Source organism: Nanorana parkeri, unplaced genomic scaffold, assembly GCF_000935625.1.
Source record: "Nanorana parkeri isolate BGI_ZX_2015 unplaced genomic scaffold, ASM93562v1 scaffold106, whole genome shotgun sequence".
NCBI classification, from domain to species: domain Eukaryota; kingdom Metazoa; phylum Chordata; class Amphibia; order Anura; family Dicroglossidae; genus Nanorana; species Nanorana parkeri.
Window position 1 is genome coordinate 325,210 of NW_017306374.1, and position 24,167 is coordinate 349,376.

General features: G+C 43.2%; 1 protein-coding gene across 1 annotated transcript; it reads left to right on the forward strand.

Annotated features, from left to right (window-relative positions):
• Positions 1–7,762: 7,762 nt before the first annotated feature.
• Positions 7,763–23,535, forward strand: LOC108784264 (cytochrome P450 4B1-like). Its single transcript, XM_018553018.1, has 11 exons — positions 7,763–7,985; positions 11,161–11,305; positions 12,822–12,866; positions 14,522–14,649; positions 15,773–15,897; positions 17,603–17,754; positions 18,190–18,296; positions 19,415–19,605; positions 20,765–20,898; positions 22,470–22,534; positions 23,449–23,535. The coding sequence occupies exons 1-11, from the start codon at positions 7,791–7,793 to the stop codon at positions 23,533–23,535; spliced, it is 1,374 nt and encodes a 457-aa protein (XP_018408520.1). The 5' UTR covers positions 7,763–7,790.
• The last annotated feature ends 632 nt before the right edge of the window (positions 23,536–24,167 follow it).

Here is a 24,167-nt window from a genome sequence, read left to right on the forward strand (position 1 = left end):
AAAAAAAAAAAAAAAAAAAGCAACTAAAAATTCTTTGACTATATAGACTGAAGAAAAAAACCCCACATCTTTTGAAATAAAAAATAAAAAGACTCTTAAACCCGCAGTCATCCCAGAGGAAGGAAAAGTCACTTATAAAGCGTGATCTAATTTGCTCCAACAGGGAATAAATGCCTTCCTGATCCCCAAAGACATATCTAAGTAAACACTCTACAATGATTTTCTTATTCCAAGTATTTGTAGCTATTTATATTTTGTGTACATAATATCAAACAAGCAAAATAGGTTTTATTGGGACTTTTGAGGTACAGTAGCTTGTTAGACAATCCCAGGAGTAGTCAACGCACTCTGCAAGGTAAATGCCCGGGTGCTCATCCACAAAAATATCCATGCAAATCCAGTTATAGAGGCATTCACGGGTCTCACAGTAGAGATAAGTCAAAGTATCAGAATTTTATTGCCAATGTTTCGATGGAGCTCAGGCCATCTTTATCTTTTATTTTGTTTTAGTGTTTTGAGAAAGATTGGAAGGACTTATTTTGCTTGGTTGATATTCTAAAGGTATTTAGGGATTTTTTCCAAGAATATAGGGACTTTTCGGGTGCCACATCAAAGAATTCAGATAGAATCAGTCTCTCACTCTCTCTTTCCCTCCCTCCCTTTCTCTCCCTCCCTCCCTTTCTCTCCCTCCCTCCCTTTCTCTCCTCCTCCTCCCTTTCCTCTCTCTCTCCCTCTCTCTCTCTCTCTCCCTCTCTCTCCTCATAATTGCACCCATCTGTTCCAACCACATATGTTCTGCCTTTACCATACCATCAGCCAGCACCCTCCTAATCCATTGTTGAAATCTATGTCCTTCACAACATATAGTTGCAGAATTATTGATAATTCAGCAACTAGTATGCTGAAAAAAGTATGCTGTGAAGTACAGTGAGAGGGGTCCCCCTGGAGCTTTTAGTAATAGTGTGTTAGTATGCACAGCATATAAGCATATTATGGCTGACTTACCTGCCAAAGTGATCCCCTCCAGCGCTGCACTCCTCCCTGGCGGGCGCTTTCATCTTCTCCAAGTCTTCTTCCAGGTTTCGAATATTTGGCTACTTGAGTGGCGGGGCCCCCATGATGCAACTCCTGAGCATGTGCACGGGAGTTACTTCATCTCAGCATGCTGAAACAGTGCATGTACGTGCACATGCGCAACTTAGTGTAGAGGAAAAAGAATTGCTTACAGGCAGCAAAAAACATTCATGGCAGAAGAGACTTACACAGTCACAAGATTTTATTTTGGTGCACCTCTACTTGTAACCCATTGACATTTCCTCCCATCCTTGTTACTTAATGTCCATGCCTCACTACAGACATGGACGGGAGGAAGAGTATGCAGGAGCCAGAGCATTGCCCCGTGACCCACTGATTGCAGCTACAATGCTTTACAGGCCCCTATGCACAAAAATTAAACATTCACTTTTTTCTTTCATGAAAAAGTGGGCATTAATAATTAAAAAAAAAAAAACAGTGGAATTTCCCTTTAAATCAGGCTGCTTTTTTATTGAATTGTGTGTTAGTTTCTGTATGCCCAGCACACCCTGTCAAGGGGACTTTCTACCTTTAGCACAGTGCAGTGGGTTGAATGCTTCCACCTGTACAATATATCTAATACAAACATTTGCAGGACCATCATTTCTCTTTAAATTGTATCATTTAGGTTATAGGTGAAACTAATTGGCCACTTCCATAAAATAGGGCTCGGAGCAAAGTGCTAAGTACAACATCCATAAACATTATTTAGAATCCATGTTGTTCTTGTTTGGCTTCAGTAAAACTCGGTCTAATTAATCACTGTGGATACCGCACTTTGCCCCTTGCACTACATCACTGAATAAGCCTATGGCTCATGAAAGCTTTCTGATAGCTAATATCTTCTTTCATGTGATTTCTGGATAGTAAACCCTCTTTCATCATTTGTATTAATCATCTTATTCTTTATTTATGGAAAGGAAGGTAAAGGTGAAACAAGTCCCGTGATTACCTTTACCTCCCCACCTTAAGACTAAATGTATTACATAATCATGCTTTCTTGACTTTCTTAAAGATTGTTTTACTGCCATGTAAGGTTGTAATGTGTAAATAAACAGAACAAAAAGGATGTAAGAGTATTAGGCAGGTGTAAAGAATTATGTAGAAAAATTGGTAGTCGTCTATAGATCCGAATATAACAATATTAACCCTTTTAGTATGAATTAAATGTCCGTCCTCACAATCTGTCTGTTGTTCCAGGCCAGACTAATTATTTACACCTGCCAAAAAACAATTTTTTATTTTTTTTAATTATAGGAATAGTCAAAAATGTACTCTTTGGGGTCTATTCACGAAGCAGCCGAGGGATCTAGCCGTAGCTTCGCCCGATCCTTCGGCTAGCTTCGCCCCCCGGGACCCCTTCAGTTCATTAGAACCGAAGGGCTGCTGTACAGGCTATTCACTATAGCCCGTACAGCTCCCGAACGTGGCCGAGCGGCTCAGTCGAGCCGGATGCATATGCCTTGGCTCGGCTGAGCCGCGCTAAAAACTAGATTCCTATTGGCTATTTCAATTTGCAATAGCCAATAGCAAACTAGCATTGCACCCGCCCTCTGCTGCAGTTCTCCATCAGGTCCACCAACAGGATTGACAGCAGCAGAGGGCGGGTACAATGCTAGTTTACTATTGGCTATTGCAAATTGAAATAGCCAATTAGCCAATAGGAATCTAGCAATGCATTCCTATGGCCAAATTTTTATTTTTTTTTACGATTCTAACACGGCTTTGTGTCAGAATAAGAAAAAAAAAGAACAAGCAGTGTTTCTCTCCTTGGCGGCCGGGATCGGTGGACTCCCGGAGCGCACGGGAGAGTTAGGCTTTTTTTCTTCTTTTTTTTGGACGGCAGCAGAACCGCCGGCCATAGAAAACTGTTGGGCGGAGCTAGCTGTCATTGCTAGCTCCGCACAATAGTTTTCTATTTTTATTTTTCTACTTTTTAAACTATTTTTCTGTTCATCTCGGTCCCACAGAGAGACCGAGCAGAACAGCTGAGCCGAATGCCGCTCGGCGGCATTCGGCTATTTACTCACTGCTGATGTTTTTGTTTTTTCAATTAAAGGATTTTACCAAAAGTCTGGACTTTTAAATTACTATTTTATTTAACCCTTTAGTGAATGGGTAGGGGTGCAAGTACCCCTTACTCATTCACAAGGGGGGGCGGCTTCTGGGTGCCCCCTTAAGTAAAGGGGTACCCCTAAGCAAATAAGCTCCTTTGCACGCAGACCCCCTCAACCACCGGGTCAGGGTTGTGGGGAAGAGGCCCCTTGGGCAACTGTTGGTGGGCGTACCCACTCGGGCCAGAATATTGGCGGCCGGTGGCTGGTACAGTAAACAATGGGTCGTGGTACACCCCCTGTAAGCAGTGAGTGGTGTTTTTTGGCACTGGTCAGGGACCAAAGTATTTTTTCTAGCTACATAGTGTGTTCTGTAATTATTGTAAATGCTTACATCGCTGTGGCCATCCAACCTTCCAATAAATGTTATTACATTAAGTTTTTTGAAATTACTGGTGTTTAGTGTGTTATTAAGGTGGGAAGTGAGTGTTACTTGGCCTTGCAGTCAGTCATGAGTGCCCATGTGAGCATAATGCAACAGAGTCAATAGAACAGATCAATGTCAATCCAAAGTTTGATACATGATGCAGGTTCAGATGTGATCTATAAGTAAAGATTTCAGAATCAGCAATGTACTGTTTCAACTCTATGGATGTATGAATAAATATCAAATATGGCATAGATGTTAAAATCGTATCTATTATACTGGTCAAGCAAGTGCCGCACCTCCCGAACAGAAGGGCTTGTCATGAACAAGGGGGAAATCAGCAACAAGGGGAAGTCAGTAACAAGGGGGATGTCATGAACTAGGGGGAAGTCATAAACAAGGGGGATGTCATGAACTGGGGCATGTCATGAACTAGGGGAAGATATGAATATAGGGGATGTCATGAACTAGGGGAAGTCATAAGCAGAGGGGATATCATGAACTAGGGGGAAGTCATAAGCAGAGGGGATGTCATGAACTAGGGGGAAGTCATAAGCAGAGGCGATGTCATAAACTAGGGGGATGTCACTAACTAGGGGGATGCCATGAACAAGGGAGATGTCATGAACTAGGGGGGAAATATGAACAAGGGGTATGTCATGAACTAGGGGAATGTCATAAGCAGAGGGGATGTCATGAGCTAGGGGGAAGTCATAAGCAGAGGGGATGTCATGAACTAGTGGGGAAGTCATAAGCAGAGGGGAGGTCATGAACTAGGGGGATGTCATGAACTAGGGGGAAGATATGAACAAGGGGGATGTCATGAAGTAGGTGGATGTCATAATCAGAGGTGATGTCATGAACTAGGGGGAAGTCATAAGCAGAGGGGATGTCTTGAACTAGGGGGATGTCATGAACAAGGAGGATGTCTTGAACAAAGGGGATGTCATGAACTAGGGGGATGTCATGAACTGGGGGAATCATAAACAAGGATCCTGTCATGAACTAGGGGGATGTCATGAACTAGGGGGAATCATAAACAAGGGTGATGTCATGAACTAGGGGGATGTCATGAACAAGGGGAGTGTAATAAATGCACATTTTTTTTTCTTTTATGAAGACGTGTCAATTTATTTATTTAAGGTGGAATTTCTATCTTTAGCTATCTTTAGCACAGCACAGTAGCATGAATTCTTTTACCTGTACAATCTATCTAATACAAATATTTACAAGACGATAATTTCACTTTAAATTGTATCATTTAGGTTATAGGTGAAACTTATTGGCCAGTTCTATAAAATAGGGCTCGGAGCAAAGTGCTAAGTACAACACCCATAAACATTATTTAGAATCCATGTAGTTTGGCTTTAGTAAACCTCAGTCTAATTAATTACTGTGGATACAGCACTTTGCCCCTTGCACTACTTCAGTGAATAAGCCTATAGGTCATTAAAGTTTTCCTATAGCAAATATCTTCTTTCATGTGATTTCAGGATAGTAAACCATATTTCATCATTTCTACAATCATCGTATTCTTTATTTATGGAAAGGAAGGTAAAGGTAAAACATTCAAGTCCCGTGATTACCTTTACGTTCCCACTTCCCACCCTTAGGCTAAATGTATTACATAATCATGTTTCCTTGACTCTCTTGCAGATTGTTTTACTGCCATGTAAATATGACTGGTGAATTATGTTTGTATGTTGTAACTAGAATCTATTATATTATACTGTCTGCTGATCAAACACTTTTTATAATGATAGGCAAATAGGGTGAATCCTATTTGGAAAATCATAGCCGAATGTTGTAATAGATAAATGTCCAGCAAACATTCAACAGGCCAAATACACAGTACATGCTTTATAAACAGACTCCCAAATGTTATGCTAACAGTTTACCAACCGCATTCCTTTGTCCTGTGTGCTTTGCAATGTCATGTTGAAAGGGGGAAAAAACAGCTCTTCTAAACTAAAAGGTGAATTTTTACTTTGGGCTTTACAAAAATCCACTGAGTTATTTCAAAAACTGCATATATTTAATATATTTATAGTCAGAAGATATTGTTAATTTCATTTTTGGGTAATTATGTGAAAATCTGGGAATTATAGTAAGTTGATTTTTCTTTTTTACTTAGAACTTTCTCTATTTCCTACCAATTTAAATCTAGAAAATTAAAAAATATGTGTCCAAATTAAAGCCCTATGTGTCCAAAAAGTTTAAAAAGTAATTACACATTGAGGGAAACTACAAAAGGTAAAATGTATAAGGTACAAAATAAAGACATCTCCAAAATGAAAAAAAAAAAGGAAAAGAAAAAACGTAAATGCTCTGGTACTCTGGGGGTTGAACATACATTAATGCCACAGCCCAGTGGCAGAACCACCAAACACGGCATACTTTTATGAGTAATGTTTGTTGCACTTGTGTAAAAAGCATTCTAATGCTAACTACTTTTGCTTTGTGAAAATTTCACATACAGGGTACAGGGTCAGGGGCGTCCCGAGGCCGGATGTCACCAGGAGCGGTTACCAAGTGACACCCCGCCGTGACGTCATCTTATTGATACCTGCCGGCGGCCATCTTGGTGATGGACGCAGGCAGAGAGAGGAGGGGACAGTCACCCAGCGGGATAAGGTATGCCGCCGGGTCCCTTCCTCTCTCAAACACACCACTGGAAACTTCCTCACACACCCCATGTGACACTCAGAGAGGAGAGCACACTCTCTATGCCATCACGGCTTGGTCTCTTACACCCGCTGACTAAGACGACCGCTGACAGCACGTGTCACACAGTATCCCCCTACAGAGCACTCCTGGCCGCTACGGCTCAGCCTGGCCAGCTGAGCCCCGCCGCAAGATAGCTGCTCCTTCTCCTTATACGCATCCTTGCAGCCGTCCACACCACTGCATTTCACCGTGCCTCACTTCCCCAAGGACTCCATCCCTTCACCCCCGGAGAATCCCCAAGGACTTCCCAAATGTGAGTTTCTTCATTTACCGTATACCAACAGTAGTAGCGCTCTTAATACATAGGTTGTTTTTTACCCCTCCAATGGTGTCACCCGGTTGCGGGCCGTACCCCCCTTGTGACGCCACTGTACAGGGTGTCAGGTTTTAGACCTTTAAAGAATTGTATTTACTGATTTAAAAACATCCCTTATTTTGAAACTGAACCATGGCATCTAATTGGCCTGGAGGTCTCCTTAAATACAGAAAAAGTATTTTCTTTCTAGTCCCCCAGTTGATAAACTGAAAGTAGAACTGGACCCAAAACTTACTTTTTTCTCCAGCATTGTGAATGTTTAATGGGTGTGTTCAATAAAAGCACGAGAAATTAGAATTGTCTTTTCGTTATTAGCTTTAGCACATTGGTGGGAATTTATTTTAGCAATTGCGAGTGTTTGAACTTGCACGGAATATATTTGACGCACTTTGCACCAGATTTATGTTGCTAGTGTAATGTTGTTCATAAATTAGATTAAATGGACTCCAGGGAAGAAGACTCATATCTCCAGGCAAAAAGCTTAACTGTCGCTTCTTGAAGAAGTGGTCATGGGGACTTCTTCATTTGCGATTGTTTTGTTAGGTGATGCTCCGGTTTCAGACAGCCGCAGGACAAATGCAGATGAAAAAAGGCGCAAAACACGTGCAATTGTAAAGGTAGTGCAAGCTCTGGTCAAAACAGGTGCACATGTTAAAAGACAGATTTGCACATAAAAAGAAATGATCTAAGAGGCTAAAACTGTCGCAATTGCTTTGATAAATTACCCCCATTGTGTTTGTCTATTGTTGTGTCTTACTGTAGATGAGGATCAGATCACATTTTATGGCAAATTACTGCAGAAAACCAGTTGATTCCAAGGGGTTCACATAGTTTTTCTTGCCATTGTATATAATTTTTGAATAAGGGGAGTGACACTAAACTCAAGAGTAAAATCTTCAGTTTAAGTTACCTTTTATGCACATGTACGACTAATCCTCCTATTTAAAACTTGTCAGAGAGGTTTATGTGAGTGCAGTGATCACAAATGCTTCTCTTTAGCTTTTCTCATCTATTCTGCAGCTACTCCTCGGCCAGAAAACAAAGCTCATGTTATTTCCCAGCCCCTTTCATTCATGGCCAACCTCCTGCTGATTATGATAGCCTATGGCAACTCTTCCCCAGCAGCGATTGCGTCCATCTTTACACATGCTCAGTGCAGCTGTATGACAAGTCTGTGTTTACTATACTGAAAATGGCTTTCTCTTTTTTGCTTTCACCTTTGTTGCCACTGAGTATCACAAATGTGTGCCATTGTGCAGCCTGGGTGTTTGTGCTTTATGTACTCTATAAACTCACAAAGCTTTATATAAGATGGAGGGAACTGGTCTCTGCATTAGAACCTTTTCCGGGTCCTCCGTGTCACTGGCTGTATGGAAATGCAGGAGAGGTAAGGTGCAATTTGATACCTGTCATTCTGCATTCTGAGTATCACAGCTTTTAAAACCAAATACTTCCGTCTCTCCTTTGCACTCAATTGTCTCTCTTTTAGGTCTAATTCATAGACTTGTATAAATGATATTACCAAATGTGTGTATATTGTGCTTAAAGTTTTTTCCAACCCTTATATTATTAGATTAGTTTTTTTTTCATTTTTAATATATTTTTATTTAACTTTCAAATAAACCCATTAAATGATAGAGTTTCACGGTGTACAATTGATATCTGTCTGTCATACAATGATGGTAGCCAGGGCAGGACCATGTGTGTGTCTCCATTATTAAGGCACAAGGGTCCCACCAAGCTTCGGGGTCTTGGGTGGATTTAAGGAGGAGATATGGTCATAATAGGATCTTTGTAATGAGAAGGACGGAACAGGGAGAATAGCTATAAAGGAGCCTGGAGGAGGAATGGGAGAGAAGAGAGAAAAGAAAGATGAAAGGTTAGAAGGGGCATTGTAACTCCCTGTGGACCCCCTTCCTAGGCAGGAGCTTTATAAAGAAGTAAAGTTTGTGGGCAAAAGTGAGGCATGGGCATACTGGATTTATGGGGTCCAAACAGAAACACATTTCTTATGGGTATCCATGAGTGTGCTGGTCAGTTTCTTGTTCCAAAGAAACAAATCTATTTAATTTCAACAAATAGTGTAAATTGTTCCTTCCAGGCCTTAGCAATGGTTTGTTTTGCTGACAATCTCATGTACATAGGTAATTTAAACTGTGGTTTGGTGAGCTTTGGGTGAAGAAGAGCAAATGAAGGACTATAGAATAAGGTTTGGAGAAGTTTAAGCACTTTGGTCCAAAATCTGTGTAACATGGGACAGGACCACTAGGTGTGTAGTAGATCTCCAACAGCGTTACAACCAGGGCTATTCATTTAATGAGGCAGCCTGAGGCATGTTTGTTGTAAAGTGGCTGCACAATGCCACCCCCTTTCTGGCCAGACCGTCCCGGGTTGCTAAGACATGTGTAAGGACCATACACATCTCCCAGCCCAGCTTTTAGTAACCAGGGACGCTCTTGTAAGCGTCGCACTCAGCTCATGGCAATCAGTGACGTCCAGGGCAGCCATCAGAAATGTTGGGGCCCCTTACACGGCTTTAGGCCGGGTCCCCCCCCACCACACCGCCACAGGGCTTAGTGACCCGCTGGACGCAGGGCTGAGTGACCCGCTGGACGCAGGGCTGAGTGACCCGCTGGACGCAGGGCTTGGTGACCCGATGAACGCAGGGCTTGGTAACGCGCTGGACTCAGGGCTTAGTGACCCGCTGGACGCAGGGCTTAGTGACCCGCTGGACACAGGGCTCAGTGACGCGCTGGACTCAGGGCTTAGTGATGCGCTGGACTCACCTGAGAGTGACCCTGCAGAGCCCACCATAGATGCTGCACAGCCCATCTGAGACTGTCTATAGTGGGCTCTGAAGGGGTTCTAAGGTAGGCTCGTCAGGGCTGCATCCCCCTCCCTCCTTCCTAGCTCCTCTTACCTGCACACCAGGCCTCCTCTGCCGCCAGACTGGCTGGAAGTGACGTCACGAGCAGTGTCGCTGATGGGGCCCCACCTTGTCTCGAAGCCGTTGGAGCGGCAATGCTGGGGCCCTGCGCTGCTAGCGCCAGGCCTCCGCTGCAGGGGCCCATCCGCCTCCTCGCTCTTCACCGTAGGTCGATACTCATGTAAGGGTCCCGGGCGGGCCCCCCAGGCTGCCCAGGCCCCTTACATGAGTATCGGCCGTACCCCCCTGATGGCTGCCCTGGTGACATCACATCACCATTGTAAACAGCCAGCGATGGCTGTTCAGACACAGGCGATCCGACGGCTGTATGCTTGTACGGTGTGGCGGAATGTGTGCCGCCCCCAATTGCCGCCGGCTACTCCGGGCTCCACTGTCCCCCATGTGGGCTCTGGACCGGCACGCCAGGTCTCCGCTCACCGATTGGAGGGAGATCAGCAAGCTTCGAGTCGCTGATATCTGCTCCAATCACTGGACTCGGAAGTACATCACTTCCGGTGTCACTGTTTACATTCTCTGGCTCCTGTAGCTAGGACAAGAAGCTGGGGAAGCAGATCGCTGCTCCATCAGCTGCTTTGGGGTCCCTAGGTGACATTAGGGGTCTAACAGACTCCTGATGTCTTCATAAAGAAGACCTGTCACATCATATTTGCTATTACATAGGGGGCTTGTTAGCCCCCTATGTGATATTAATACAGTTAAATGTAAAAAATTAAAAAATTAAAGTAACATCTAAAAAAATATAAAAGATGGCACAAAAATGTTTTTCAAGTCCCCTGCCGTCACGTAACCGCATATGCAAACGCAAACACACGTCGGATGTGCCCACGTGCAAAAACTAAAATTGTGCCACACATGTTACATATTGCCGCGAACGTCGGAGTGAGAGTAATAATTTTAGGGCCATCAATTACTCTTAACACTAAACTGATGAGCGGTAAAAGCTTTTAAAATATCACCTATGGGAAACTTTGGATATTGTAGTTTTTTGCGGTTTCACAAGTGAACGCAATTTTAAGGCTTGACATGTTTAATATCTATTTACTCAACGTGACCCCATCTTTTATATTTTACCCCCAAAAATGGGCATTATATTATGCTTCTGTGCATTAAATTTCATTTTAGTGTATTTTATCCTAAAAATACTGGTTTGATAAACATTTACGCAAATGTGACATAAAAAAATATCAGCTAGCATTTTCACATTCTACAGGGCCTCTGCTTTCGGAAAATATATAATTGTTTGGGGGTTTTAAGCTGCTTTCTAGGCAAAAAAACAGATTTTATCATGTGTGTGCAAATATTTAAAAAATTACTTTGGACAGCAAGTGGTTAAATCATGGAACACGGGGAAGCAGAAAAGAAGCCACTTACAGTATACAAGTTAGTGCTGCAATCATCTTAAAAAAAACATGGATGTTTGCAATGTACATGTACATTGCAAACATATCTTCTTTTTAGAACTCCCAAAACAAGGTAGATTTACCCTTTAAGGAACAATAGGCACGAAGAAAAGCAGTGCATACCGAGCATATTTGAGCCCAGTAGAAAAACATTGACATGTTTATGACTGTCTACTGTAACTACTGTTTATACATTTTGTCTGTTTTAATTGCAGTTCCTTAAAATCGGGAAGGACTTGGACTTTGCTCTACACTGGGCTCAGACATATAAATATGGATTCCCACTGTGGCTTAGCAATTTCTATGCATGGCTGGTAATCACCCACCCTGATTATGCAAAGGCTATTCTGGCTAGGCAGGGTAAGAAAATGATGTCATAGTGTATATCAATGTCAAATTGTTATTTAAGTGATTTCAAAAGTCAATAAAAAAAGGTTTTCCTGCAAAGAAGTGGTTAGTACTTACCCCTCCTGCTACCGGTCTCCACAGTCTTCAAGTGCTACGCTGGATTAAGCATCAAATCCATTTCCGGGTGTGTCTGGTGCCTGGTTCTCTTTTGAGTCCTGTGGGGGTTTTTTGCTGGCCCCTATGTCACTATTGCATCCTGCAATGGCATAGGTGCCAGGACAAGGAACAAGTGTAGAGGGGGACCAGAAAAGGATTTTTCAGGCAGGAGAGCCTTTGAAGACCTTGGAGATTAGCAGCACAGGCAGTGGGAAAGACCCAGTGGCTTAGACGTTAGCACTTCTGCCTTATAGCACTAGGGGTCCCTGGATCAGATCCCAGTCAGGGCACTATCTGCAAGGAGTTTGCATGTTCTGCCTGTGCTTGCATTGGATTTTGCTCCAGGTACTCCTGTTTCCTCCCACACTCCAAAGACATGCTTGAAGGTTACTTGGCTCCTGTCTAAATTGGCCCTTGATGCGTGTTTCCTCCCTAAGTGGAGGAGCTCTTTAAATTTAGTGTTGATGGAACTGTAATCAGTCTGGCAGATTTATAGTCTGTGATCACTTGGTTATTCCTATGTGTTCTGCTATTGTCTGTACCCACCTGTAGTGGGGTGTGACCTTGCTGCAGAGTGGGGCAGCCAATAGGAGCACACTGGGGGTGTCTATGCCTCTTCAGCCAATCACTTGGAGTTTCATGGCCAGTGGTGCATGCTGAGGAAATGCATAAATACTCAGGAATTTCTGTGTGTTCAGGGCAGTCCGCCCCCGGGCCAAGCCTGGGGGTAGGATGTACAAGGTTGGAGAAGCTGACTAGGCCTCAAACCTGGAGGAGGCAAGATGTGGACCCAGGAGGGGTTTGGAACTATCTGCGAGGGAAAGCCAGAGGAGCCCTTTGACTGCTGGAGGTGCTAGGAAGGCCAGGATGGCATGGACCTCAGGAACAAGTCTGGTGTCTCTCCCAGGGAAGATCTCAAGTATATCCTCTATCCAGCTGTGGATCTGTTACACAGTGTCATCTTCTGCTCAACTAAAGCACTGTGTGGCACAACAACACACATATAAAGTATAAACAAAAGGACCGGGACAACATTCTTTATGTTGTCACACATATGAATAATGAAGGTCCACCCGTAAAGGCAAAGAGACCTTTCCCTGTATAGTTATCAGCCCCACATGTTGTGCCCATTGGCTGAGGTTGTCCTCTCATAAGGATATTTACACATAGTCACCATTTTCTAAGCCATGTTAGAATTACGGTAGTAACATTTGGGGGTATATGAGGTGATCAGGGAACAGGGTGCCAGAGAGTACCAAAGATTGACAGTCTACAGGCCCCAGAGGTGGAAATCTGTCTCTGTCTGTAGTTAAACATAATAAACTGCAATGCTAAACATTTCATTTTGTCTTCTTTTGCATTTCATTGCCAGATCCTAAAGATGATGCAGCCTATAGGTTTATTGTCCCATGGATTGGTACGTAAATTAAAGTTTATCTAAAGCTAAAACATTTTTATTCGTTTTGGATTACTTGGTGAGAGGTTGGAACCCCTATGAGGTTTTTTATTGCTGTTGGTACCCCTCCTATTAAGATTTACTCTCTCTCTGTTTGTCTTGCTAACCTTTGTCAACAATCAAGATCTGACTTATACCAAACCATTGAAAATGTAAAAGAGTAGGCAAAAGACATGTTATGTATTACTCTGGCTATGTCATTTATTAATTGGCCGACTTTCAACTGTACGACTCTTCAGGTGCCCATGGGGAGATCCCTCCACTTCCTCAGGTCTGTGGTCTGTGGCAGGCCATACATGTCTTACCCGCTTTTGTGCTATTTGCTAAAGTGAGTTCTCCACGTGTAATTATGGAGAGCCAGAAACATGTCTTATCCGGTCTAGGGGAATCTCTGTAGAATTATACATTAGAGCATCAGGAGCTCAGAGGAAAGCCAAGTTTGGCTATCATTGTTTTATGGGTTTAAGAGAGAACTCAGTGCTGGCTCTAAGATCGTTTTGGAGACCTAATATTGGATTGAACCATACTCCATTAATTTAAAAAATGAAAGAACCTCTTCCTTCTTTTATAACATCTTTAGTCGTAGTTATGTCATCAAATTTGCCATTCTGACTCATTACACGTCAGTCCATATACTCATCCATGCTGTATTTCAAATTTGACTTTGTATTATCCTTTTGCTTGTTCCTATACAGTAGCACTCAGACTTTGAGGGGCAGGGGCAAGACTGGAAAGCCAATCAGGTGTGCATGCAAATCTGTTAACATTGATAGGAGGAGTTAGCAGAAGGATGACCTTTTCAGTCTGCTACTGCTCTGTGACTGTCCAGTCAGCAGGCTGAGGGTGGAGAAGAGGACACCACTGTATTCCTCAACATTAAGTGGTTTCATCTGTGCGGAGTTCAACTTTCATATCACACTAACAAGTTCAGATATCACAGCTGCTCAAGGTACACCGGGGGATATTAATCAATTCTGTGCACAGCAAAGCAATGCTAAACAGGAGCAGTGAGACGATTTGTAAGACAGATTTATTACAAGGTTACAAATTGAGTCGTAAATTCCTTTCTCAGCTGCTGTAAACTAACACTGCCAATGGCATCACTGGGGGGGGGGGGGGGGGGGCCCGCACCTGGGTGACACCATTGGAAGGGGTGACACCTAAATGACTGACAGTCATTTTGATGTCACCACCTCTGAAAAGTCAGGCACTCGGTCAAAGATCGAGAGCCCGACAGTTGCATGGGACTGTATTCCTTATCCCGCCGGGTGAACATCCGCTCCTGGCCACCAGCAGGTAACAGCGCTTGACGTCATCACACGCATGCACGATGACGTCACGGCAGGCTGTCACCTGAGGGCCTCTCCGGGTGACACCATGCCTCGGGATGCCCTAAAGCACTGTGACAGAATAAAACCTGACCCCGACCATTGCTTAATTAAACGACTGTATAGTGTGAAAATCTGTCATGTCTTTACTAATAAATATTATGTCTTACAACTTTGCACACTGGCCAGAAAAACAGATGCATGGGACTGTAAACCTGACGCAAAGACTTTCCTGAACGAGAGGCAACTGGTCTGACAGCTCTCTAAAGTTAATGTCATTTAACCTAGGTGAAGGATTATTAGTGTTATCTGGGCCAAAGTGGTTCCAGCACCGCAGGCTTCTGACTCCCGGCTTTCACTACGATGTCCTAAAGCCCTACGTTCCATTAATGGGTGACTGCACTAACATCATGCTGGTAATGGATTTTTTCTTCAGAAGTCTGATAATATTATTGAGACATGCAAGCTAAACTCTGACGATTGTAACTGTATTTTTATTTAAAGGTAATATAATGGCCTTAATATAGTGGACCTCAGATTCTACTAGACATACATAATTGGTTCATTAGATGGTTTTAATAGCCCATGCATTGCAATGAACAGTGCTGGGGGTCGTGAGTAGTAGGATTAAGGGGGGTAAGGTTTCTGCAAAATCCTTGTGGAATCAATGAACTATGGGCCTGCAGAAAAAAACACCTACACAACACTTAGGGGACTATTCACAAAGCTGCTGTAGGCAGCCGAGTGAATAAACGACCCGAAGTGAAGTGAGCCAAACGCTGTTCGGCTATTCACTTCAGGCTTGTACGGCTGATTTCAGGCGTACACAGACTAAAATCAGCCATACATCGGCTTGCTGCAGGTCGGCCAAACTGCACTTCGGGTCGGCTCAGCATGTCGGCTGACCCGAAGTGCATCTGGGTCGGCTGAGCTGAACCTCCAGCAGGCTACTCGCTGCTGTTCAGCCTATTCTCATAGGTGCCGAACAGCAGTGAGTGAATAACCGCTCCGCCCAGCAGTCAGTAGCAGGCTGTCGGGGGGCAATGGTTGGCCGTTTCACCTCGGTGTAAGTCAAGCATATGCCTTCGGCTCGACTGAATAGTGAATAGACCCCTTAGTATCAGTTCTATATCATTCACAACTGGCTTGTCTCACACTGAAAGGCATGGTTGATGTGAGACTTGATCCTCTTTAATAGTTAATAAATATTGGTCAGGAAAATCTAAGCTGCCTGTATTTTCTTCTTGAGACTACTTGGCTGGGAATGTCTGTTGCACTCTGAATGTACTTATTGACATGATGGTTACTTGATCCTGCTAAACTCTGCCCGATTGTGAAATGATAATCTTATTTCCATGGCTACCTAAATAAGAAAATATTTCAGGAGAACATTGTAAGCGGTCACGGGCAGGGCCCTCCTTCATCTTGTCTTGAACTTTACTGTAATTGTAATGTCTTCCTTATATTGTAAAGTGCTGCACAAACTGTTGGCACTATATAAATGAATAACTCCTGTAAAATTGTTTTATCTTATTTCAGGATAAATGGGAAAAGATTGTCCAAGATAAGAAGCCGGTGGAACTCTTCCATTATGTCAGCCTCATGACTCTGGACACCATAATGAAATGCGCCTTCAGCTATCAGAGCAATTGCCAAACAGACAGGTAAAACCTCTTTCAATGAACCGCTTTTTGGACCTTATGGGGTATGTTGTTATAATGAAATGACATGATTGTAACTTAAAGGAGAACTATGGGGTTAAGGCTTTTCCCCATAGTTCTCCTTAGGGTAACGGGAGGACACAAACTAGCGTCCTCCTGTCACCCTAGGCTCAGTATACCGCGAGCTGTAGCTCGCGGTACACTGAGACGCCACAGTATACCGCAAGCAGCTGCTCACGGTATACTGAGACGCTGCAGCTGAAGCGGATCCCGACAATTGTGCCGGGATCTACCCAGCTGCGTGACTGACAGCTGGCTCTGCCTATCTAGAGGCAGAGCCAGCTGTACCCGTCCCCTCCCCCGTCCTCCCCAGCCAGCGCTGGCGGATCGGAGCGGGGAGGGGGGAATTCAGACCCTCCCCTGTCACGGCAGAGAGCCGTGACAGGATCGAGAGGTGAGCGAACGCCGGTATGTGTTCGCTCACTTCCCGATCTACTGAGCCGACCTGTGACAGTCTCATTGTCACAGGTCGGCTAGAACTATGAGGTGAGTGAAAAGCACTCACCTCATAGTTCTCCTTTAACTTTCCCTCACCCAATACTTAAAGCAGAACTCCAGGATTTGTTCTTTCATATGTTAAGTCTGCTGTATGGCACTTTAAGGAATACTGTACTATTTAAAATATTTACACTTTCATGCTTTCCAGGAAATATTGCTTTCGCTATACTTCTGGCCCACTGCGGCTATAAGAGGTTCTCATACATGGAAGCCACAGTGTTGTTTGTCCGCCCTCCTCCCCTTTCACATTCACAGAACGCTTTGTATTCTGTGATTGGTTTTTAGAATACAAAGCATCCTGTGAATGGGCAAAGGGAGAGGAGGGGCTGAAGAATGCCAATGTGGCTGCCATGTATGAGAACTGCAGCTCTACTGTCCCAGCATCAGAAGTATAGTAAGAGCTATGCTTCCTGGCATGTATAAAAGTGTGGATGTTAAAGATAGTACTGCCATACATCTCATCAGACTTAACTTGCTTTTACACTGTAGATTAAAAAACAAATCCTGGAGTTCTGCTGTAAACTCTGTTCTGCCTCATATCTTCCCACCCTGGAAGCCTCTTTTCTGAGAGCATGCAGATCTCATGCAAGAAAGTAAAAAATAAACAATTTTTGTAAATCACCAGTAAACCTATATATTATAAAGTTGTGTTTAATATACCGTATAAGGCATTTTGGTATCATATGAAGGTCCCATGCTTTGTCAAATTGCATTGTGTCTAATAGCTAGTTGGTCAAGCAAAACAAATGGCAAACGCACTCATCAATTTGTTACCAGCTTTACAGCAAGGTGCACATGGAAGGGCTTTAAACAGTAACAGCAAAAAGCTATTTTGCCACATGTGCTCCAAGATGGAGACTCTCATAGTTTAGAGTCAGGACCGCACTATATAGAGGTGTCTTGGTGCGGCAGTGCGGCTTTCACATTTTCTGCAGAAGACGTGTATCTAAACCTCTGTTTTTAGCCTTAGTGGTGAGACAAGGTTTTTTGCATGCTGGCTGGTGAGTGTGCTGGTGTTAATAGCTAGATGGTGTTAAAAAATAGCCAAAAGCTGTCAGAGGAAAGTTGCATTTCCTGAAACTCCTGCTATGGGGCCCAAAACCTAATACTACATAAGTATTTCTTTTTTTTTCCCCTCTTTTTTTTCAAGTGACAATGACTACATCAAAGCAGTTTATCAGCTGTCCTTCCAGGTCGATCACAGGTTCCGTAATTTCATCTATCATAATGATTTTATTTACTACCTGAGCCCACAGGGATTTCGCTTTCGCAAGGCACAAAGGATAGCACATCAACATACAGGTGGGATTTTGTATGTATGTGTGTTTAGATTAGACATCACATATCTGAGAAGTGCTGTCATGGGTAAGGGGTGAACATTACTGCCTTTGCACACTGAGCTACAGGGGCCATTGGAGGTTCATGGGTGGCCATTGTAGAGAAAATGTAATCCCAATTGGTCCAATTTGTAGAGGGTTCATTAATCAATAAGCATGTCTAGCTGTTAATAATAGACAAGGCATGGGATTGGCTCCATTAGTGCTGGTGACATCAAATTGTGTTGGTGAAGCTGGTAGAACCTTTGGGGTTGTAGCTGTGCTGAAGTTGGTCTAAGACATGGTAGGTAACAGAGATAAAGATGGGCAGATTCACAGCATACTATGATGTCACAGTAAACATGTGTTTTGTAAATTCTCATAGTAAATAATAAAACTAACGCTTTGCTTTCCATTCTAGATAAAGTAATCAAACAAAGAAAAGAATTGTTAAAATGTGAGAAGGAGTTGGACAAAATCAGTCGAAAAAGACATCTTGATTTCCTTGATATTCTTCTGTGTGCACAGGTAAGATTTTAGAAGTGGTGTGAATGTTAGATTTATTAGTAAGTTTATTATTGGTCAGTTTATGTATCTGGAAAGGCATGCTAACTGATATAAAATTAGCTAAATGGGTGTAAATGTATATTGAATAAAGTAAAATACGTTTTTTTAAAAATGAGGTAAGAAACCCATCTTTGTATCCATCCTTCAACGTTCTTCTACATGCTTCGTAAAACTACCAGTGTGAGCATTAAAGAGACATTAAAATCAAACTTATTTTCCCCCTTCCCAATCCTTCTGTAGGGATTTACCTAAAATGATGTCTCTTAATCCGATCATCTTCTTCTTTACTGTCCTTTGCAGCTGTCCTTCCAGCGCTGGTGCGGGTCTCCGATGCAGCGCTGATTCCTCCGTCCTCCTCTTCTCTCATGTCCCACGGTGCCTGTGCAGGTGCACGCTGCTCCATAGACTTACCTTGTGTCTCTCCTCGTCTCCTGGCCGAACATCTGAACTGCGCATGCGCCCGCCCCAAGATCCTTTGCGGCCGCCCAAGAAAGTCCGGATGGGAGCGTCAACAAGATTCATATTCCCTCATTAAACATTTTTTTAGGCTAATCTTTGAGGCCACGGATGCACCGCTGTCATCAGAGGTGAATCTTCGTCCTCGTAAGGCTGCTTTCAGGGAACCAAACAGGTGAAGGTCCGATGGCCCAAGATCAGGACTATAGGGAGGATGCTTTAACACCTCAAAACGACATTTTTGCAGAGTGTCAACAGTGTGGGCAGAGGTGTGCAGACATGCATTGTCATGTAAGATCACAATGCCCTTGGATAGCTGTCCTCTGCGTTTAATCTGAAGTTTAGGCTTCAGCTCTTCAATGATCATCTCAGACCACAAAAACGGATCACTGCACGCTGCTCTTCTTTTGTGCAAATCACAAGTGGGACATCCATTTTTTCTCACACCGCAGTTACAAATGAACTGACATAACACGTTCACACCTGCACAGCAGTGACTGGGGAGACAGTAGCTTTGAATGGAAAGCGCTGATAAGATGCTGATAAGAAGTGCGGCCAACAGAAGTTTTAATTTAACTGGAGAGCAGGATATTTTTGACTCACCCTCCTATGTCTTTTTTTAGGATGAGAATGGCCAGGGTTTGTCTGATAAGGACCTACGTGCAGAGGTGGACACATTCATGTTTGAGGGACATGATACAACGGCCAGTGGGATCTCTTGGATATTATACTGTATGGCCAAATACCCTGAACACCAAGAAAAATGCCGTGAGGAGATCAGAGAGGTGCTAGGAGATCGGAACACCTTGGAATGGTGAGAATTTGCTCTAATAAATTATGTTAATTTCATACTATAAGCTGCTGGACTACAGTAATATGTAACTGCTTGTGTACCCTGGGCATGCTATGTTCACCCAAAAAACTAAATTGTGCATTAAAAAATGTGTAGAATTGAAGAAAAGCCTTTATTTCACTTGTAAATAACTTTGCAAAAGTTTGTACCAAAAGCATCATTTAAACATCAGTATACATGAGACAAATGAAAGAATAGGATTTGATTTGATTAACATTTTACTTTTTATGAACAGTAACGCTACTTTTTTTTAAAAACTTGTATCGATCAAAGTAGAAAAAATAACCTTTTTTTGTTTTATTCATTACTTTTTCTGGCTAAAGCTTACCAGAAAATAAAATACTTTTTGCAAGTCGATATTGGCAAAGAAATGCTTGTTTGACCTGAAACCCCCCCCCAAAATGACAAAGATATCGCCAAATAAAATTGCTCTTGTGCATAAGGAACATACAGGTGCGGAAGCTGAAGTGGTTGAAGCAGAACTTCAGGTAAAAAATGAATTACCTTTGCAGTGGGGTTACCACTGCACTGCAAGGGTTAACTGCTCGTTAATGTTTAGGGGGATGTGTAAAGATCTTTTACTTTCCTGCTCGCCGCTACCCTGGTAAACCGTGCTCACCACTTTCCCCTCCACTCCGAATTGTGGACTGTCCCTTGCTATCCCCACGTATAACACAGGGTTATGGGCACTGCATTAGACATGATGAGATCAGCTTCTGACAGTGTGAAGGGAGGAAGAGCCTGCAGGCACTGGCCTTAGAGCCTGCAGAAGTGGAGATCAGGTAAGTAAAAGTGCTTTAGACAGCCCCAGTACTTCATTGTGCAATCAGTAGGGATAAGAAGATCCAATAATTGTGCTATTCAAGCAATTGGAAAAAGAATGACTTTTAAGTCTGCACATTATAATTAATATTTTCTTAATCTTACATACATTTTAGAAAGACATCAGTGAGTCACATAGAAAAGTTGGTGTCCAGCATGTAAAGCTGCTCCTAGAAATTATTAAGTTAACCAACTCAGTGGCTACCATTGGTGTGATTTCATGTGAATCTTTTTTCTTTCAGTAAATGTATTGCACTTTAAAGTTAATCTATAGTTTTCTGGTTTCATTTTATACTAGGGAAGACCTCGGGAAGATACCCTACACAACTATGTGCATTAAGGAGAGTTTGCGTCTTTATCCTCCTGTTCCCGGGGTTGCCAGGAAACTGAATAAACCAATAACTTTCTGTGATGGACGCACTCTTCCGGAAGGTCAGTTTATCATTCTGCATCCTCATACTGGCATTATACCCAAAATCTAGAAGTGCAAACAAAGGAGTACCTACTGAAAATGTGAAACAGCTAGGAAGGCTACATCCCCAGTGCCTTCAAGCCTCCCCCTGAGAAGGCTTTTGACACCAGTGCCTTCCAGCTGCCTTCTGAAACGACTACGTCACCAGTGCCTTCCAGCTGACCCCTGAGAACGCTACGTCACCAGTGCCTTCCAGCTGACTCCTGAGAAGGCTACCTCACCAGTGCCTTTCAGCCTCCCCCTGAGAAGGCTTTTGACACCAGTGCCTTCCAGCTGCCTTCTGAAACGACTACGTCACCAGTGCCTTCCAGCTGACCCCTGAGAACGCTACGTCACCAGTGCCTTCCAGCTGACTCCTGAGAAGGCTACCTCACCAGTGCCTTTCAGCCTCCCCCTGAGAAGGCTTTTGACACCAGTGCCTTCCAGCTGCCTCCTGAAAAGACTACGTCACCAGTGCTTTCCAGCTGATCCCTGAGAAGGCTATGTCACCAGTGTCTTCTAGTTGCTCCCTGAAAAGACTTTGTCACTTGTGCCTTCTGGCCGACCCCTGCGAAGATTACATCACCAGTGCCTTCCAGCTGCCCCCTGAGAAGGCTACATCACCAGATCCTTTGTGCTTCCAGCTGACAAGACTAACATGTCTTTTCTCTAAAGGGGGCGAAGTGTTTGGAGAAGGCAGAAGAAGTGAAAAATCTAGGCCAAAGTAGCTGATTTGGAACAAATCTCCAATTTAGCTCACTTTTCAGTCCAGAGTATTCACTTCTTCTGTCTTCTTCAAACTCTTCACCCTTTAGTGAATAGCCCTGTAAATCACCAGTTCCTTCCAGTTGCCCCCTAAGAAGGCTATGTCACCAGTGCCTTCCAGCTGACCACAAGAAGGCTACATCACCAGTGCCCTCCAGGGATTTCTTGTGATGTCAAGGGGGAAAAAAGGTAGCTGCTCTGCACTTGCATGAAATCTGACTGCAGACATAATCGGTGGACCAGAAGAGAGAGAGCAAGGAAGAAGAAGCTGGCCATTGATTACTTTTTTAATGGTGGTGTGGGTTTGGGAGCAGGGCTAAATGGACCAGTGGAATACAAGACTCAAGAGGCATACTTACTTGTTTTGATATACACAGTTCATCAGTGCTGGAATTTTTTTGAGTGGGGGGCATCCACTTCAGCCTACCTGACAGTTTCCTATATCTCTCGGTGAGATATCTCCACTTGGGCTCTCAGGTCTGCAGACTTACCATGAAGGGATCTCACTCTCCCTGCTGGATATTTTATTTAATCATTTTATAGAATATAACAGGAGGAGCTAGAACTGATAAAGGCGGCTGGGTGGAAGATTGAGGGAGATATCACTTCAAGGCAGGCATCTGGATTGCTATTTGATGGGTCATTCTTTAAATATATAGTATATATTAATGTTAGCACAAATAGTCTAATATAAACCTGCTTTACTTGAATCTATATATCGTTGACATTAAAATTTTGGTGATTTTGGATCAAATAAATAAATAAAAATGTGTTCTATTCTATACAGGTTCACTGATTATCCTGAGCATTTACTGCATAAACAGATCAACCATTTTCTGGAAAGACCCTGAGGTGATGTAATGAGTGATAATATCCAATAATAATACACTGCTTTCTCAGAGGCACAGGGGCATTTCCCTTCCACGACAGCGGGGTTACCAAAAAGACTCACAAAAATGTAACAGCTCATCCTGAAAGGACCACTATAGCATAACAATATTGTACACTGATAACTGTATACAGGTAATATATGTAATAATAATAATAACAACATTTGGTGGCAGGCACACTGCAAACACTGTGCAGCAATGCAGCCATGCTGCTCTACATGCCCAGCCTCAGGCTACCTCATTTTTGGGATGGCCCTGATGGAGGCTCAGCATTACATGTGGGCATTACCACAGCTTCCTGTTTTCAGGAAGCTAAATACAGCACCCCCCCTCCCACCAACCGTGATCTGCCGGCATTACATAGAGGAGCAAATAGACCTAGTGGTGCTGTCACTGGATTTAAAACAGGGTATGTAATGAAAATGGAAAGGTTTTATTTAATAATTTAATTAGAATGCTGATGAGGGGGTAAAAGAGGAACCAAGGAAGGTAACATAAAAGCAAATCAAACTTGCGCTTTAAATGATGACCAAACTGCCCTGCAATAGTTAGCATGAAATGGGTTGGAAAAAGCATAACCTGACTTCTATTAAGGTTCTGCTGCTGTTTGTGCCCACATTGGTTAGATTTCCTCGCCTTCCCTGCCTTCTTGTAATGACAACCATGCAAGATATGAGGGAAAACCTATCCAACAGAGACATAGACAATAATAAAAACCTGAGCGAGACCCTAACTCTTCCCCACTCTATCCACAATAAAAAAAGTTTGGGCTGAAGCTCCACATTACGTTTCTTATAAATGTAAATATTCTAATCTGCATGTAAGATATTATCAAGGTGCCTGATGAATTATGACTGAATATTCTGTATCACTTAGGTGTTTGACCCACTACGGTTTTCTGCGGAGAACTCAGTAGACAGACACCACCACGCCTTCCTTCCATTCTCTGCTGGCGCACGGTAAGAAAATAACAGTATAGTAATGCTAAACTCTCCCGGACGTTCCGGGAGTCTCCCGCTATTAGATTTTCTCCCGGAAAGGTTTACTCTGCTCTATCTAACAGTGTTAACCTTTCCCTGCTGTCTGTTTTCTTTTTCTGACATCGGGGCTGCCATCAGTCAGAGAAACCCCCCCCCCCAAAAAAAAACAAAACAGCATATGGATGAATAGCTAGGCTTCTATTTGCTATTTCAATTTGCAATAGCCAATAGCAGACTAGCTATTGCACCCACCCATTGCTGCTGTCAATCAGCAGAGGTGGGGCTGAAGTTCTCCATCAGGTCCTCCTCTGCTGATTGACAGCAGCAGAGGGCGGGTGCAATAGCCAGCTTGCTATTGGCTATTGCAAAGATTTCTTTCTTTCTTGCTCCTTGAGGAACATAGGATGTTGTACACCACTAGGTTATACTACCACCTACAGGAACAAAAAAATCATAGGTCAGCCCAGGGTAACTCCTCCCTCTACCATCATGCTTCAGTTTTTTGCTAGACTGGATATTGCTGGTATAGCCTGGAAGTGCTTTTGGGCGTTGGGTTCTGTATAACGTCTTCCTGACTTGAGCAGTTTCTAATCTTCTTCTTATGCAGGATATCGT